Source organism: Cebidichthys violaceus, unplaced genomic scaffold (genome assembly GCF_023349555.1).
Source record: "Cebidichthys violaceus isolate CVI_PGR_0920_01 unplaced genomic scaffold, fCebVio1.0.p SCAF_8, whole genome shotgun sequence".
NCBI classification, from domain to species: domain Eukaryota; kingdom Metazoa; phylum Chordata; class Actinopteri; order Perciformes; family Stichaeidae; genus Cebidichthys; species Cebidichthys violaceus.
This window is the reverse complement of record NW_027176964.1, coordinates 12,217,920-12,234,195: the sequence shown is the minus strand read 5'-3', so window position 1 is coordinate 12,234,195 and position 16,276 is coordinate 12,217,920. Positions and strand designations below refer to the sequence as shown.

At 37.7% G+C, this 16,276-nt stretch overlaps 2 protein-coding genes across 3 annotated transcripts; one reads left to right on the top strand and one right to left on the bottom strand.

The window, feature by feature from the left end:
* Positions 1-4,461: 4,461 nt before the first annotated feature.
* On the top strand, positions 4,462-8,610 carry LOC137865974 (calcium and integrin-binding family member 3-like). 2 transcript variants are annotated; one of them, XM_068701585.1, is made up of 6 exons: positions 4,462-4,512; positions 5,358-5,392; positions 5,768-5,879; positions 6,354-6,501; positions 8,197-8,392; positions 8,589-8,610. In XM_068701585.1, exons 1-6 carry the CDS (start codon positions 4,462-4,464, stop codon positions 8,608-8,610), a joined length of 564 nt encoding a protein of 187 aa, XP_068557686.1. The 2 variants fall into 2 exon arrangements, with proteins under 2 accessions (XP_068557686.1, XP_068557687.1); XM_068701586.1 differs by lacking the exons at positions 5,358-5,392; positions 5,768-5,879.
* A 730-nt stretch (positions 8,611-9,340) lies between these two features.
* Positions 9,341-14,514, bottom strand: LOC137892568 (ras-related protein Rab-8A). The gene is made up of 8 exons (XM_068737822.1): positions 14,344-14,514; positions 13,647-13,707; positions 13,081-13,141; positions 12,907-12,984; positions 12,692-12,781; positions 12,485-12,550; positions 12,351-12,401; positions 9,341-12,095 (listed from the first exon to the last, which is right to left on the bottom strand). The coding sequence occupies exons 1-8, from the start codon at positions 14,465-14,467 to the stop codon at positions 12,006-12,008; spliced, it is 621 nt and encodes a 206-aa protein (XP_068593923.1). The 5' UTR covers positions 14,468-14,514; the 3' UTR covers positions 9,341-12,005.
* Between the last annotated feature and the right edge of the window lie 1,762 nt (positions 14,515-16,276).

Below are 16,276 nucleotides of genomic sequence, written 5' to 3'. Positions count from 1 at the left end.
ATCTTACTGAACCTACTTGTTTGGGTCAGATTGACGACACCAAGACTTTTGGGATAAACTGTTTTATCCTGAACAAAAGAAGAAAACCATTGTTGTCAAGTACAATTATGAAAAAGACAAAAAGCAAAACATGACGGCTGCAGATCTCACCTTTCTAAAACAAACAGCCACCAGATTTGAGGGAAACATATTTCTGCAAAGAAACAGAGTATGGTTAGTTTAGACTGAATTTTTACATTTGATTAAGTAGATTTATCCTTTTTGATGCGTATGCACCTGATCAGATCCAGAAAGGCATCCACAGTCTGCACAGCCTTCACTTTACCACCAGAGGACGCTAAGGCACCTACAGGTGATTTCCCTGGCTGGACGAGAACAACAAGCACAATGCCAGTAAAAACAGCCATAGCGGTTGTTATTATGTAATAGCAAATAGCCTGGAGCCCCATTTTACTAGAAGTCTTCCACTTCACAGATGACACACCTGAAATAAAAATAAGGTGCAGCATAATGTAACTCCATGTTTTAGATGTTTGTTTTTTTAAATACCACAAAAAAATATGTTTGATATGTACTATATGTACAGTATATAAAGTATATTTAGTATATTTGCATCATGCAAATTCTTAACATTTTCACAAGGTAAACTTACCCTTACACACCTTTCTTCAGCATACATGAAAATAATTTACCACGGTTTCATGTGCAATTCAATGCAATTCATCAAAGATCAGCAATAAATCCCAAACATGTGAATCTTATAAAGTTGAATTATAGGCTGTAGCTATTGGTGCTGTTGCTGTTTTGGATTACATTGTATTGATGTATTGAGGATGTTTCTAACATTCTGTACCTCTCAGCAAATGAGGTGAGAAAAGGCAAAGAATGCTGTTAAAGTGAGCATGTGCTAGTGACAAACATCACTGGATTTACAAGGTTGGCAGACTGTTAATGTAGAATGGCATGGAGGGTAATACTCTTGTACAGGACACACTATAATACACACACATAGCCACCCAATTGGGCCATTTGACTGTAACATCCAGGGATTTAACCTGTAATCAGACTAGAGATGATGAGAGGAAACACCAGCGACTGTAGCATCCGCAACAACAGCTTTCCAGGAAAGGTGAAGTATTTTATATTTCTGGCTGTCAGGTTACAGGATTGCAGAGCAAAGCCCAGGCCAATCCCTCAGAGAAATGTAAACAAAGCAACGTGTCAGTGTGTCTATCAAATTACTGGTTCATTCACAGGAGGTAAAAAATGCAGTGCAATCAATAAAGCACTGCTGGAAAGATAGCATTATGCTAACAAGAACGGGTGCAATCTCCAATAACATGCCCGTAATGTGATAAAGTACTCAGGTGAAGAGACCCGACAGACATGGAGTTTCATCCTAGATTTACATCAACTACAACATCAACTACAACATCAACTACAAAGAGACACGAAAGACTACAAAGAGACAAAAACAACTTACAACAAGAGACACATAATGAATATGAAAAGGGGCAAGACAACCACAAAGAGACACAAAATGACTGCAGGGAGACACAATGCAACTACAAAGAGACTCAAAAGGACCAAGAAGAGACACCAAAAAGGGACTAAACAGCCACAGACAAAAAAAATAACTAACAGAAGACCAAACAATAACAAAGAGACACAAAATGACCACAAAGAGACACTATAACACAAAGAAATACATAACGACTACAGAGACACAAAACAGAAACAGGCTTAACAACTATAACGTTTATGTGACTTTATCCTAATTAGAAGAGGTGATGGGGCCTTTTACATGCCATAAACTGCCTATAATTACTGCTGGCATGGCAAGAAAGTTGTCATCACTCACAAATAAATGTGCAATTCTTTCAATGATGCACAGACGCATTACAGTTAACATTGTTTTATCACCTATCTCGGATTCGATCAAAAAGGTCATAACATTATTCATTTTATTCCATCCATTCAACGGTGAGATTAAAAGACAGTTACTTTAGAAAGAAGTTTAATTTTGACTGATAATATTTTTAAAAAGACTCACCTATGACGATAGCAGCCACAGTGAGAAGAACAAAAGCATTTCTCCTGAGAAAACCTTTGATATCACATTTATTCTGGGGTGGAGAACCCAAGCTCGAGGGCTCAGAAGTCTCCTGGTGTGTCTGGGTGTTGTGGTCATCTGTAATGTCCTCTGTGCTCAGCCTAGACAGACGTTTAGAGTTGGGTGACATCTCTGGAATACTCTGGCCCTACACTTAATAGAGAGAGCAGAAGAAACGACAGCAAGGACATTTCATTTCTCAACATGGCATAACAAAAACTGCTTGTTTATGACAGCTGACCAATGTAGTATGAAACAGAATTTACTTTAATTTGTAAAAGAAGATACAAAGCTACATCCTCGGCCTCAGCCTCAACTCATTGAATCAAACCTTTTAAGGAGCCGGGAAGTTCCAGATAGTTCCGTCTTGCAACTTGAACTGGTTTTGGTGTAAGTTAATTTTCTATGTTAAATAAGATTCCACCCCTTCCCTTGAGCCATCTGAGTTGTCCAATGGTTTGTCTTTCAGTCCACATGAAACACTAAACAGGGTCAACACCATTTGCTTAAATGTTTGACTCGTCAGTGTGGATCTATGCAAATCAGTAACACTTCAGGATATACAGCATCCTTGTAAGATAATCTTTTAGGAATACAGTCAGTGAGCAAATTTATAGAGTCAAAACACTACCACACCAGTGAGATGTGATCAGTTTAGTAAAGTAGCGTATCACATAAAACAGTGGTGGATTTAAGGAATTTAAGACCTTTTGAATACCTCATACATTTCAATTAAATATCAGTTTCATGATCGTCTACTCAATATTATAATGGAAAACCAGTGGGGACAATATGGCCTGCAATTATTTATTATCATATCCTATTTTTAGTACTTCCCAGCAGTACATAAGAATAATTCCTAATGATATAATTAATTTAAGTAACTGTCCCAAAATGCCTCCACACAAATTACCTCTGGATAAGCAGCAGAAACATGGATAGCTGTATTAGTGACATTTTTATTTATTTATTTAAATTATATTATTATTTAAAGTTGCTTCCTGAAACTTTCTTTGTGTTGATTTTGTGTAGTCCCTGTGGACGATAGTGGTAATGTTTCTGAGCACCAGAATCCCTTCAGAAAACCTCTCATTTTACTGCAGCAGGGTCTGACAGCCGGCCATGTGCAGTCCTGGTTCTGTTTCTCCCGTGCCTCTTCTCTCAAGCTACTAGCTAGCAGGAGTTACACTTGTCTGTTCTACAGGTCTGATGACTGAAACACTGCAAAAACAGGATTGACTGCATGAAAACTTGGACTCATCCATTCACAAACCAACCTGCCCAAACACCCCACCTTGACTTTCAGTCTGGCTACTTATAGAATACACTACTTCCTACAATGGAACTGAACAATGACATTAGACATTAGTTGTAGAGTGCCCTGACTAAACAACACCATGGGATTTTCCAGCGAAAATAATGTACGCTGATTTTTCATGAAACCTTTCTTTGTGTCATTTAAACCACTTGTTCTACACTAAGGTCTTCCTTATTGCTCAATGAGCATGCAACTTGTCTCTAGTTCTTTAAACTAAACGTTTTAAAGCCAAATGCCTAATCATCACTGTTTCATTATTGTTACCTTTTAGAATCATATTATTATCATTCTTATTTGAACTCTCTTTATCTTGTATCTTTTCTTTGATTGTATCGATTTAACGCCAAATTGATTTCATCTAACTCTGTAAATGTATTGTTTTTAATTTCTCTGTACAGCACTTTGAACCTACCTCCGAGTATGAAACATGCTTTATAAGCATAACAGAATGAGGTGATGGTGGAATACGATAGTCTAATGCAATAGTCTTGTAGTGCATGTTCTTCTATTTTCAAATTATAAATAGGATAAAAAAAAGCAAAGTTAGATTTTAAATTTAGTTTTAGATCAGATATGTAATAACTGACCTTAAACTGAAAGGGAAAATGCATTAAATATTTGGATAAATATCCAATAACGGAGTTCTTAGCTGAAATAAAATTTGTCTCCCATCAAAAAGTCTATTTGCCCACTACAAAACCCTGTCTCTAAAGAGTGTAACCTGAGCTGTGACCGAGGCGTTGGCCATAGAGTGGCACTAAAGGGGGGTTGATACCACTTGGCATGATGCTGGACGACAGCCCTTATTCATTGTCAAAGGGTCTGCTATTCACAAAGGAGAAAACGATGAAATGCTGCCATTATAATGGGGACCAAAGGGCCCGGTGGCAGCCCGACACCTGATCTCCTCTTTGGCTCTGGCTTCCTTTTGTCCCAGTATTTCATATCTACCATATCCACACACCCTAAAAAAAAGCACTTGATGCTGGAGCAGCGATGGACCTGAGGCTTGGTGTTTGCGGGCTCAGACATGGGGAATAAGCAGACCATCTTTACAGCAGAGCAACTAGATGCGTATCAGGTTGGTGTCAATCCTGTTTCTTTCTGAATGAGACGATTAGCCTCACTCACTTTAAATGGTGCTTCTCTTATCAACACGAGCTACCGGCATCTGTAAACAACGCGATAATACACTTGTCAGACTTCACGACACAACCTCCAACCCAGCTGTTGGGAAGAGTCTGTCTTCAGACATTTTACAATCAACATTTAGTTAATGATAGGATGCATATAATTCATTGGATATTTCTAATCAAGTGTTAAACAGTTATTTGTATAACAGATATGTTTGCATATAAAACCAGTGGTGGAATTTACTCTACTTTATTACTTTACTGGAGTTTGTATTTAAGTATTATTTTGAGGCCCTTGTACTAGTACTGTAAGTATTTGCATTTGAGGCTACTTTGTACCTTATAGAAATTAGCTTTTTAACCTCACTACATTCATTTCATAGCTATACAGTAGTTATTATTACTACTACTACTACTACTAATAATAATAATATGATCATGCACAAAAAAAACATACAAATATATGATGCATTATTATAGATGAAACTACTCAAAAGTAAACTAGGTAGTTATCTAAATGTGTACATGTTAATGCAGCAATACATTCTACATAATGAGTACTTTTGATACTTTAAGTACTTTAAGTGTTGTCAATATTTCTTGAGTCACATTTAGAATGCATAACTTTTATTTGAACTGAAGTATTTTTATAGTTTGGTATTGCTACTATTACTTATGTAAATATCTTCTTCCAACTTGTATCAAACAAGTGATTTAGATCACTTGAACAGTTGTATCCTGGTGTTCTTTGCAATAACTTGACTTTCCCGCACTAATCTGATTGTATTTGCAGGACTGTACATATTTTACAAGAAAAGAAATTCTCAGGTGAGCAAATTATTTCACGGATATCAGAATGGTACAACATCTTATTATATCGGAGTCATTGCTGGTGTGACACACAGGACACAGCTGAATTTTGCTCCGCTCTGCATAATACTACTCTGTAACTTTAAACTACAGTATCAGGAAGCCTGTCCTACTGTGGGGCAGGCTACCATTGAGATCACATTGTATTTCAAATCTTGCTTTCAGAACTTTACAGTACTGAATCTTTTTTCAGTGTTGACCACAATATAGAGAAATAGACAGAATGGTTTTTTTTATCTAAAGTTGTCTTAATGATGCTCTAAAATACACAACTACACATTATAGAAGATATTTCGTAATATAATAATAATACATTTTATAAACCTTCTCTAGACTGTTCGACCGCTATCGGGATCTGGCACCGCAGCTTGTTCCCCTTGACTACACCAGCCAGCCAGATGTGAAGTTACCATATGAGCTGATTGGCAGCATGCCAGAGCTGAAGGTAGACCCACTGGTCCACACACACCCTGCAGACCCGCTCTCTCCCTGTGTTCCCAATCCATAATTAATGGCCAACTAATCGACAGAATTCTTTGAAACATTATATGTTACCCGACTCCTTTAAACTTGAAGGATGCTGGTGAGTCCCTCAGGGCACACTTGTTGGATATGGGTATATTATATGCCTCTTTACACAATGACAGCAAGGTAAACAAGTGTGTTAACATGCTGATCTCCGATATGTCCTGAGAAACTTTCCCCTCACCGTCATTCATTAATCAAAATTTTAGAGCTTACTTGAATTCTCATTAGAAAGACAAAAAAAAAGAAATCTAACAAGAACATGCAATATGAATTGAACAAAAACACACACTCATGAGCCCAGGAAACAAGCACCAGTTCATAGTTCTGTAGGATTAACTGCGCTGAATTGTTTTATCAGACTGTTAGAAGGACTTGTGTCCCCTCTGTTCAGGACAACCCATTTCGTCAGAGGATCGCTGAGGTTTTTTCTGAGGACGGAGAAGGAAACATGACACTGGACGACTTCTTGGACATGTTTTCGGTTCTGAGTGAGATGGCGCCGCGCGACATCAAGGCCTACTACGCTTTTAAAATTTATGGTAAACTATATGAGGAATTGGTACAATTACAATTTACAAAAATCATATCAAGAAGTTCCAGTTCTCATAATTTCGGTTGGGATTGGCTTTATTTCCTTGTTGTTTGGGGTCTCACAGATCCCAATGTTGTTTATGTAAAAATTACAATAATAATATAACAATATCAAAGAGATATAAATTACAACTCCATGTTATATATGTGTGACTGAAAACATATTGTTAAACAATATATAAATGAGACAAAATAAATGCATTTAGGCAGAGTTAACAGGCTATTTCATTTTTCAAAATTCTTCTCACCAGTTAAGCAAACAGAATGTCGCTAGCCTTTCATCTGATATTCAATGTTGTTAGTAGGCTACAATTATCAGAACAATACAAACATTAAGGCTGCCTCATGTGGCTCAAAGGTGTTCTGCAGATAAACAAGAAATTCTACTAACTTATTTGGTGGCCCTAATACAATTCCCTGCGACCCAGTCTTTGCATATTATTGTTTTATATGAATATATATATATATATATATATATATATATATATATATATATATATATATACACACATACATACATACATACATACATACATACATATATATATATATATATATATATGTATATATGTGACATAGTTGTGTTCCAGAAACCGATCGGCTCATTTTAAAGTTGAGTGCTGGCTTTGTGTACCTTTCCACCGCTCTCTCTATATATATATGAAACTGAAATAATGCACCTTTAAGGAAACAGTCCAAAAACCTGCTTATAAATAATTATAATAAAATTAAGAAAGTCATTAGGTGTCATGGTGATAAAACAAGTAAAGGTTTTTTTTTTTTGCTGTCAAAGAGGGCCAGGAGTCCCATAAAGCCAAAATAGGCCTCACCTTTGTGCAACAAATTCATTCAATCGCTTGTATAAATTTTAACTATGAAGCAGGTTCAATAACAGTAGATAAAACATGGATATCTTTTTAATTTTAATATGGTACAAGCATATGAAAAGGGATCATGGTGAAAGGTTTTGGAGCTGTAAGCATGATGGATGGTGCATGGAATGTCATAAATGATTAACCAGCCCGTCATAGAGGCAGAGAGCTTGTCAAAGGACAGTTTGTCCTCAGCACTAGAGTCCCCTCTAATTAACAAACGCTGACAGATGAAGAAGTTCCGTACACCAAAAGAGGACGAAAAAAAAACATGGAAGTTGACTGTAAAAGCATAGTCACACTGGCTCAGATACCTATTTGCCCCTGAAGGACTGGGTGTGTTGGGTGAATATTTAAGGCTAAACATATAGTGTATATTCAGTTAGTGCCGTCAGTATGGATCAAGATATTCCTTTAACATGATACTAGCATTAGTTTCTACCTTGACAATAAAACTATGGTAGTTTATGCTTTTTTTTATTTGGAGGGAAAAGTCAAGTTCCAATACACTGAATATTGTCACAAAATATCAGCTGCATCTGTACGTAACCCTAATAAACGATTAATCTATTTATTAAATTGTTTGGTCTATATAATGCCAGAAATTTGTAAAAAATGTGTCTACAAGTTTGTTTTGTCCAACCAAATTAGTCCAAAACCCCAAGATATTTAGTTAAATATTATAGAGTACAAAGACAATAATCAAAATTGTTGCTCAACCAATGATCGAGCCAAACATTTCATACCTCATTCTTTTCCATTTTCTGGAAGATTTCAACAATGACGACTTCATCTGCAAGTCAGACCTGGAGAAGACACTGAACAAACTGACTCGCAGCGAGCTGACAGAGGACGAGGTGAGGATGGTGTGTGAGAAGGTAATAGATGAGGCTGACCTGGACAACGACGGACGTCTGTCACTGGAGGACTTCCAGCACATGATTGTTCGAGCTCCAGACTTCCTCAGGTAGGCCAATAGTAACCATTAACCTTAAGATATAATCGGGGGGGGGGGGACCCTACAAGCAATACAGAAAAATACATCTTTTTTTATATTCGGTATGTATCAATGATTGTCATCTAATGTACATTTATCTACTTACATCTGTTTTTAACACTGACTCCTGATGAGGAAAGCAATCTATTCTTATTTCTGTTCACAGCACCTTCCACATAAGGATCTAAAGAAATGAAGCAATCATGTGCATTTCTTAGTTTGAATATCACCTAAGGACGGACTTATAATACGGCAGAATGTCTGGAAAGTGGGGGAACCATGATGTCACCCAAAAATCAACTATCTCATCTCATCAATAACTACATTTTTTGGCCTTCTCTGGAAAGACAAACATTCTGATCTTCATCAGAGATAATCTGATTTTGACATTTAGTATCCAGAGTAAATACTTTGAGAATTGTCTCGTCTTTACCGGAGGCATTGCTGTAAACACGTTGGATTTGTACAAACATAGTGAGTCCACGTCTGATTTTTCCTTTAATTATCATAGCTGCAGAAATAACACCGATCACGGTGTGACTGCAGCAGGTCCATCATCACGAGGAGGCCGCAACCAACCCATCAAGACAAGGCTCATTAGTTATGACCATCAACAGTAGATTTGCGTTTTGTAACGAAAGGGGTTCAGTTACAGCAGACTATAAAAGACACACATGCCAGAATATTCCAGTGGGTCACAGCGGGCCAATAAAAGGAGAGCCATTTGTCATTAAAGCAGTCAAGCTCCATTGTGGCAGCATGGGGTCAACTGACAGTGTAGTTTCCTCTGACAGCCAGCCAATGAAGACAGTGAATAGAGGTAAAGTAACTTTTATAATCTTATTTTATTAAATCAAAAGTACACATATCTACAAATTGTAGATACATTTTCATATGGGTTTAAAAAGTACAGTACAATGTAAGTAGATGTCTTTTATTTCAATGTGATATTTACAATGTATTTTTCACTTCTTTTTTTCAAAATGTAATTTTATTTTTCTGTGTACTTCACAATCGATGGAATGAAAATATGGCTGTAAAAAGGGATGTACAGTATATTATTAAAGGATATGATTTAAAAAATAAAATAAAAATCAAAGTATATCAGCTGAAAGTGATGCCGTTTGAGTCCCACAAAAGGTCTGCTCTCTGTTTGTTTATGACTTAAAGCTACAGTATCACTCAAATGAGACAACAGCACTATCTCCACTGTCTCTTCCTACTTAATCTTCCATCATGATCAATTCCACTGGCATTGTTGCAGCAATGCCACTTCAGAGTTTTGTGTTTGACTCAGTGAATGACACAAACAAACAAAAAAAGCCCATACATTCAACGGTATAGGTCTACAAGTATGGCTAAAAGTTACATCACACAAATATGCACAGGTCCAAGATTCACAATGCATAGCTCGTCTATGACAGAACTGAGTATTAGCGGTTAAGACAAATGGCCATGGTCATGAGGTCCCGAATTATTTGATATTTTTAAAAAAAAAGAAAAGGAAAGTGCAGGCAAGCAAAAGCAAATCCTCCCTCGATATTGTGCATATAGGAGTTTGATTTTCAGAATAGTAACACATGTAGGAAGGATTCATGAGGAACAGTGGAAACAGATTGAGACTCAACATCAATGTTAAATAGTGGGTACATGTTCGGATCGTAGTTCGCTGCGGCTCACGCAGTTAATAGAATACTGATGGAAATTCAGATGGCCACCTATAGTGCATACTGTGCCTCTGGTGCCACCTAGCTGTCAAACTAAAGAGCCACAATCAAACAACAGACACTGTGTACAATAATATTAATGGGCCATCTTTCAGCGTCAGACAAGCCAGCGTTCATGTAATAAGTCAAGAAAAACATCACTGTTAAACTAGAATGTTGCAGGGCAGTAGCATAGAAACAAAGGCTCGCTAATTCTTCTTTCTTTTATAAATATATATTAGTACGTTAGGGCAATGTTTTTCAGTGAACTAATACCAGGACAGTGGATCACTAGTAGTGAAACAGCCAAAGAGATCAAGTCATTTATAATAGGTGTAATAAAAAAACAAGAGTAGAAATTAGGCCCATTATATGAGATTCAAAACGTTTTTTTTTAACTAAGTAATCATATTGTTGTATTGCAAAACTATCACTTGGCACAGACTACATACAAAACACGAGTTACTGGTAAAGTGCAAGGAGAGCTGCATGGATAGCAGGAGGAGGAGGGGCTTACAGTGAGAAACTTCAAGAGTGATTTTAATTGCTGATGAAATAACCGGAGACATCATTTAGCTCGACTGTGAATCAGAGCTGCAACAAAACCTTGAAGTCAAATTAAAGGAAACACTTTAAATTATTTTGATAAGCTGTTTAAGTCAATTTTCAAACAAGAACACTTCCTGCTACTCAAATGTGAGGATTTGCTGCTTGTCTTTGTTTTAAGCGATAGTAAACTGAATATTCGGACTGAAAACAAAATGACACATTTGAAGACATCACATTGAGTTTTAGGAAAGTTTAACAGCCATTTTTTTTTTTTTCCTTTTTACGATTTTCTGATGTTGTATAAGAATATATAAGAATAATTATTAAATGCAGCCCTATCAAATTACACAATTACAAAATGTTGGATTATTTATATTGTACTGTGTGCACATCCTAATATTTTCCAAATTGTGTACTTACATATGGGTCACAATGCAGTGTTAGCATATTTTCACTTTCACACCACAGTGTACAATACTTTCCAGCAGGTAACTACACCAGAGAAAGCCTAAGCTGGAGAACGTCATCTCACCAATGTTCTGCTGATGGTTTAAAAGCAGAAATCTGAATTGTATTTTTAGGTTTTGTGCCTTCCAGCACCTGAAAGCTTTAGCAGAAAGGGTACAATGAGTTGGAGGCACTGTGTTATGATCAGGACAAGATGAAAGACATGTTAAGTCACATCGAATGATTGTCAAGGGCTACTTGCAAACCAATGAGCAGAACTCAAATGGAAAACCTTCCAATCCAATTCCTCTCTGATCCTTGACTGCCTGATGAGTGATGAGATTCACAACTCCTAAAATGAAAATGAAAGCATGTGCAACTCTGTTTCACTAGAGTTCAAGCCAATCAGTCTCTGGTTGACATTTACCACTTAAACATGGAAAGGGCACTAATAAAAATAGATCTCAATCTCGCATTTGTATTCGCAATCCCAAAACCTTGACATTAACTGAATGATTTCTCATCCCCGGCTGTGCTACCGGCTGTGTGAAATATGAGTGTGTAGAACAAAGAGACTAACACCAGAAGTAAGAGCCAGTCTTTTGTGTGATGAAGAACATCTGGACAATGCTCCTGGTGGAGTCCTCTACCAGTAAAGCACTCATGAAGACAACAGATCTCCTTTAAATGGAAGAGATGCACCACTGGAAGTTTTCAGAAGAGGAAGAGAGGAGGGGGAAGTCCTTCGCTTACTGGGAATATAATGGCTTGTGTGGACTGGGAGGACAGGCTGTGGATGGGAAGAAAGAAGGAAGTGCTAAGAGCAAGCACAGTCCATTTATGTCCAGCCAGCTGGCAGCCAGTACCGAAGACCTTGGTCCTCAGAGAAGGCTGCAGCGGAAGAAGCTGGTCTTTTTCTGAGGCTCTGAGATCTTGACTCCATGACTGCTCCCCTGCGCCGTGTTGCCCTCCTGCAAAATGACAAATGAACAGGTCAATGCTGTCATGTAGAACTGCTGGTTCAGCAGCTGCTCTCATATGGTTCAACAACGTCCTCTACAGGAATCCTCATGTACTTCTCAACAACCAGAGGCCCACTGCTATTGACAGGGAACGTTTTATTTTACATAAGAGAATATTCAAAGAGATGCTGAAAAATGAATTATTACATTACAACAATTTCTCACATTGCAAAGAACTAAGATGTATAATCAATGAGTTCTTACCAATTTTGTGTCCATTTTTGATTTGATGTCTCTGGCAAGTGTCAAAAATGCCTGTAAACCAGAATAAATACACATGTTGTTACATTGATGACGTATGATCTCTTATTATAACTCAAGGAAGAATGGCTTCTTACATTTTCCACGTTGATGTTGGCCTTTGCACTGGTCTCCATGAACTTTATTCCATACTCCAATGCGAGCTGAAAGAAAAACCTTACATTTTACCAAGTCTGTTGACATGTTTTACAATTTCATATTAATATAATAGTGCAATGTTTTTATTTATTATCAAATATAACCCAGTGACAATGTATTACTTTAACTTAAACCAAGCTTCTCACCTTCTCGCCCCTGTCTTTGGACACCTGCCGCTTGTCGTTGATGTCACACTTGTTGCCGAGGACCATCTTCTCAACATCTGATGATGCATGCTGGATCAAGAGAAGAACAATGTTTTAGAAAAACAACACTCTATATGGAGCCATTTGGATATTTGAAAAAGTAGCAAGCAAAAAAGAAAAGAAAAAAAAGAGGGTCTATTTGAGACATTAAATACCTCCTCTATGTTCCTAATCCAGTTCTTGATATTTTCAAAAGACTTCTCATTGGTGATGTCGTAGACAAGCATTATGCCCTGTAAAGAAAATCAAATGTGTTGACAATAATAGAGCTCAAGATCTGTGGTTTCATAGTAGAGTGGATTTGTATTACAACACTTGGAGACACTCACCATTGCTCCTCTGTAGTAGGCTGTTGTGATTGTTCGGAAGCGCTCCTGACCAGCGGTATCCCTGAAAAACACCAGAATTGTGACATCTCATATATCAGAAAGTATCATCAAGTGTATCATATATCAGAAAGATCAGGACAAATATGAAACGCCTTTAAGACCAATATTGGGATAAAAATATGTCACTGCAGTTAAGTATGCCAGCTATGTATTAAGAAGGTTGATTTATGTTAAATGGACTTTTTCCAACACGCTAGTAAAAAAATGTTGATGATTTTTGTAGCCTACAAAACCTGTGACTGTATCACTGAAAAGAGAAACTGTTAATGAAAAGGGTGAAATCAATTCTGCTAAAACTACAATAATTAACGTGTAGATTCTATTCTAAAACAATTGAACAATCTTTACGGCCGATAAATCACATTTTGAGAGCGTTTAATGAGCTGTAGGCACCCTATCTGTAAGGACACTTAGGTTAAGTGTGAGTCATCCATTCTTTATTAGCCACACATTGCTAGCATGTCAGACGTTCTGAGTTAAAAGGAATTACATTTTTATAAACTTACCATATCTGTAGCTTGATCTTCTTGCCGTCAAGCTCTATTGTCCTAATCTTGAAATCAATGCCTAGAGGGATAAAGAAGGATCGGCAACGTCAATCATAACGTTAACTTGCTAGCTCACTGTAGCAACCTGTCAAACATTAGTCGACACTACTGTGATACAAAAATGACACTTGTGGACTTAGAAAAAACGGCAGCTCGGCTTCTTGTCATTGCATACGGCAGTAATATGTGCATTATAGAACAACAGAGCTGGTATCATGCTTAAATTAACCAGTTACGACGTGTTACAAGTCAGGTTTTCCGGTTTCGTACCAGGATATAGACGGCGCCTAATGGCTAACGCTAGAGCTAACAGTTACTTAGCTAACCGCAAATGTTACCGCTAGCTGGAAGGGGAGCCACCCGGCATGAATATATAATACAACTCAAACGTTGGTACTCATACATTTGTCTTCTTCAAAACACACGGGTTACAGTGTTTCCTTGTCATCTTGTATTAATGAGTTACTTCTATGTATGACATCGAAATGAAGTACAGGCTCTTTACTAATGACAAAGAGAAACTAACGTTACTTCCACCCTTAACCGTAGCATAACCGTAGCATTCCAGTAAGTAGACGGAGCCACTGAGACAGATCTTTGGCGTGTTGTAAACAGTCAGAAATACAGTTCAACGTCACATCACCAAAAACTGTACCTATAGTTGAGATAAACGTCGAGTTGAAGGCGTCTTCTGAAAACCTGAAGAGGACACAGGTCTTCCCGACACCAGAGTCGCCGATTAACAGTAATTTAAACAAATAGTCGTATGTCTTCGCCATACTTGATATTATTGCGGAAATCCCGCCCGGCGGAACAGCGAACTGAATGTACAGAATGTACGCTCCCTGCTGGCTGTTTATATCTTACTGGGACCAGTAGGCGTTTACTAACTTTACTAACTGCAGCCGTCATTAGTCGAGTGGCAGAGTCTACTGAAGTATGCTTTCTAGGTACTTGTACTTATATAGAGTATTTTCATTTATGCTACTTCACTCTTGTGCTTACCAGTGACATCCTAAATGTTCTTCTTTTTACTCCACTACACTTATTATGCAGCTATAGTAATATATTATGCAGATTCCTATTTTACCTGCAAAACACATTTTCAATTTATAAAACATGATGCATTACAAGATAAGATAAAATGCTGCATACATAATACATTTATACAATGACATAGAATAATACTCGGTAGCTGGCCATTTTAGATAAGTAGCCTACTTCTACTTTTGATATTTTGTGTATTTTATTCATGATAATCCTTCTTGACTTTTACTTAAAATTGGGACTGCACTACTTTACACTACATTGTGGTGTTGCATTTTAAAAAGGCACTGTTGCCATCATTCTTTTTTAATTTTTTGGCAAAAAATGTCAATACAAGATCCATTTGAGTTGCTGCTTTCTGAGTATTCAATCACATCACATGGCCTTCTTCAGTACACTACTGTGTACAATATTTTCCAAATTGTGTACTTACATATGGGTCACGATGCAGTGTTAGCATATTTTCACTTTCACACCACAGTGTACAATACTTTCCAGCAGGTAACTACACCAGAGAAAGCCTAAGCTGGAGAACGTCATCTCACCAATGTTCTGCTGATGGTTTAAAAGCAGAAATCTGAATTGTATTTTTAGGTTTTGTGCCTTCCAGCACCTGAAAGCTTTAGCAGAAAGGGTAAAATGAGTTGGAGGCACTGTGTTATGATCAGGACAAGATGAAAGACATGTTAAGTCACATCGAATGATTATCAAGGGCTACTTGCAAACCAATGAGCAGAACTCAAATGGAAAACCTTCCAATCCAATTCCTCTCTGATCCTTGACTGCCTGATGAGTGATGAGATTCACAACTCCTAAAATGAAAATGAAAGCATGTGCAACTCTGTTTCACTAGAGTTCAAGCCAATCAGTCTCTGGTTGACATTTACCACTTAAACATGGAAAGGGCACTAATAAAAATAGATCTCAATCTCGCATTTGTATTCGCAATCCCAAAACCTTGACATTAACTGAATGATTTCTCATCCCCGGCTGTGCTACCGGCTGTGTGAAATATGAGTGTGTAGAACAAAGAGACTAACACCAGAAGTAAGAGCCAGTCTTTTGTGTGATGAAGAACATCTGGACAATGCTCCTGGTGGAGTCCTCTACCAGTAAAGCACTCATGAAGACAACAGATCTCCTTTAAATGGAAGAGATGCACCACTGGAAGTTTTCAGAAGAGGAAGAGAGGAGGGGGAAGTCCTTCGCTTACTGGGAATATAATGGCTTGTGTGGACTGGGAGGACAGGCTGTGGATGGGAAGAAAGAAGGAAGTGCTAAGAGCAAGCACAGTCCATTTATGTCCAGCCAGCTGGCAGCCAGTACCGAAGACCTTGGTCCTCAGAGAAGGCTGCAGCGGAAGAAGCTGGTCTTTTTCTGAGGCTCTGAGATCTTGACTCCATGACTGCTCCCCTGCGCCGTGTTGCCCTCCTGCAAAATGACAAATGAACAGGTCAATGCTGTCATGTAGAACTGCTGGTTCAGCAGCTGCTCTCATATGGTTCAACAACGTCCTCTACAGGAATCCTCATGTACTTCTC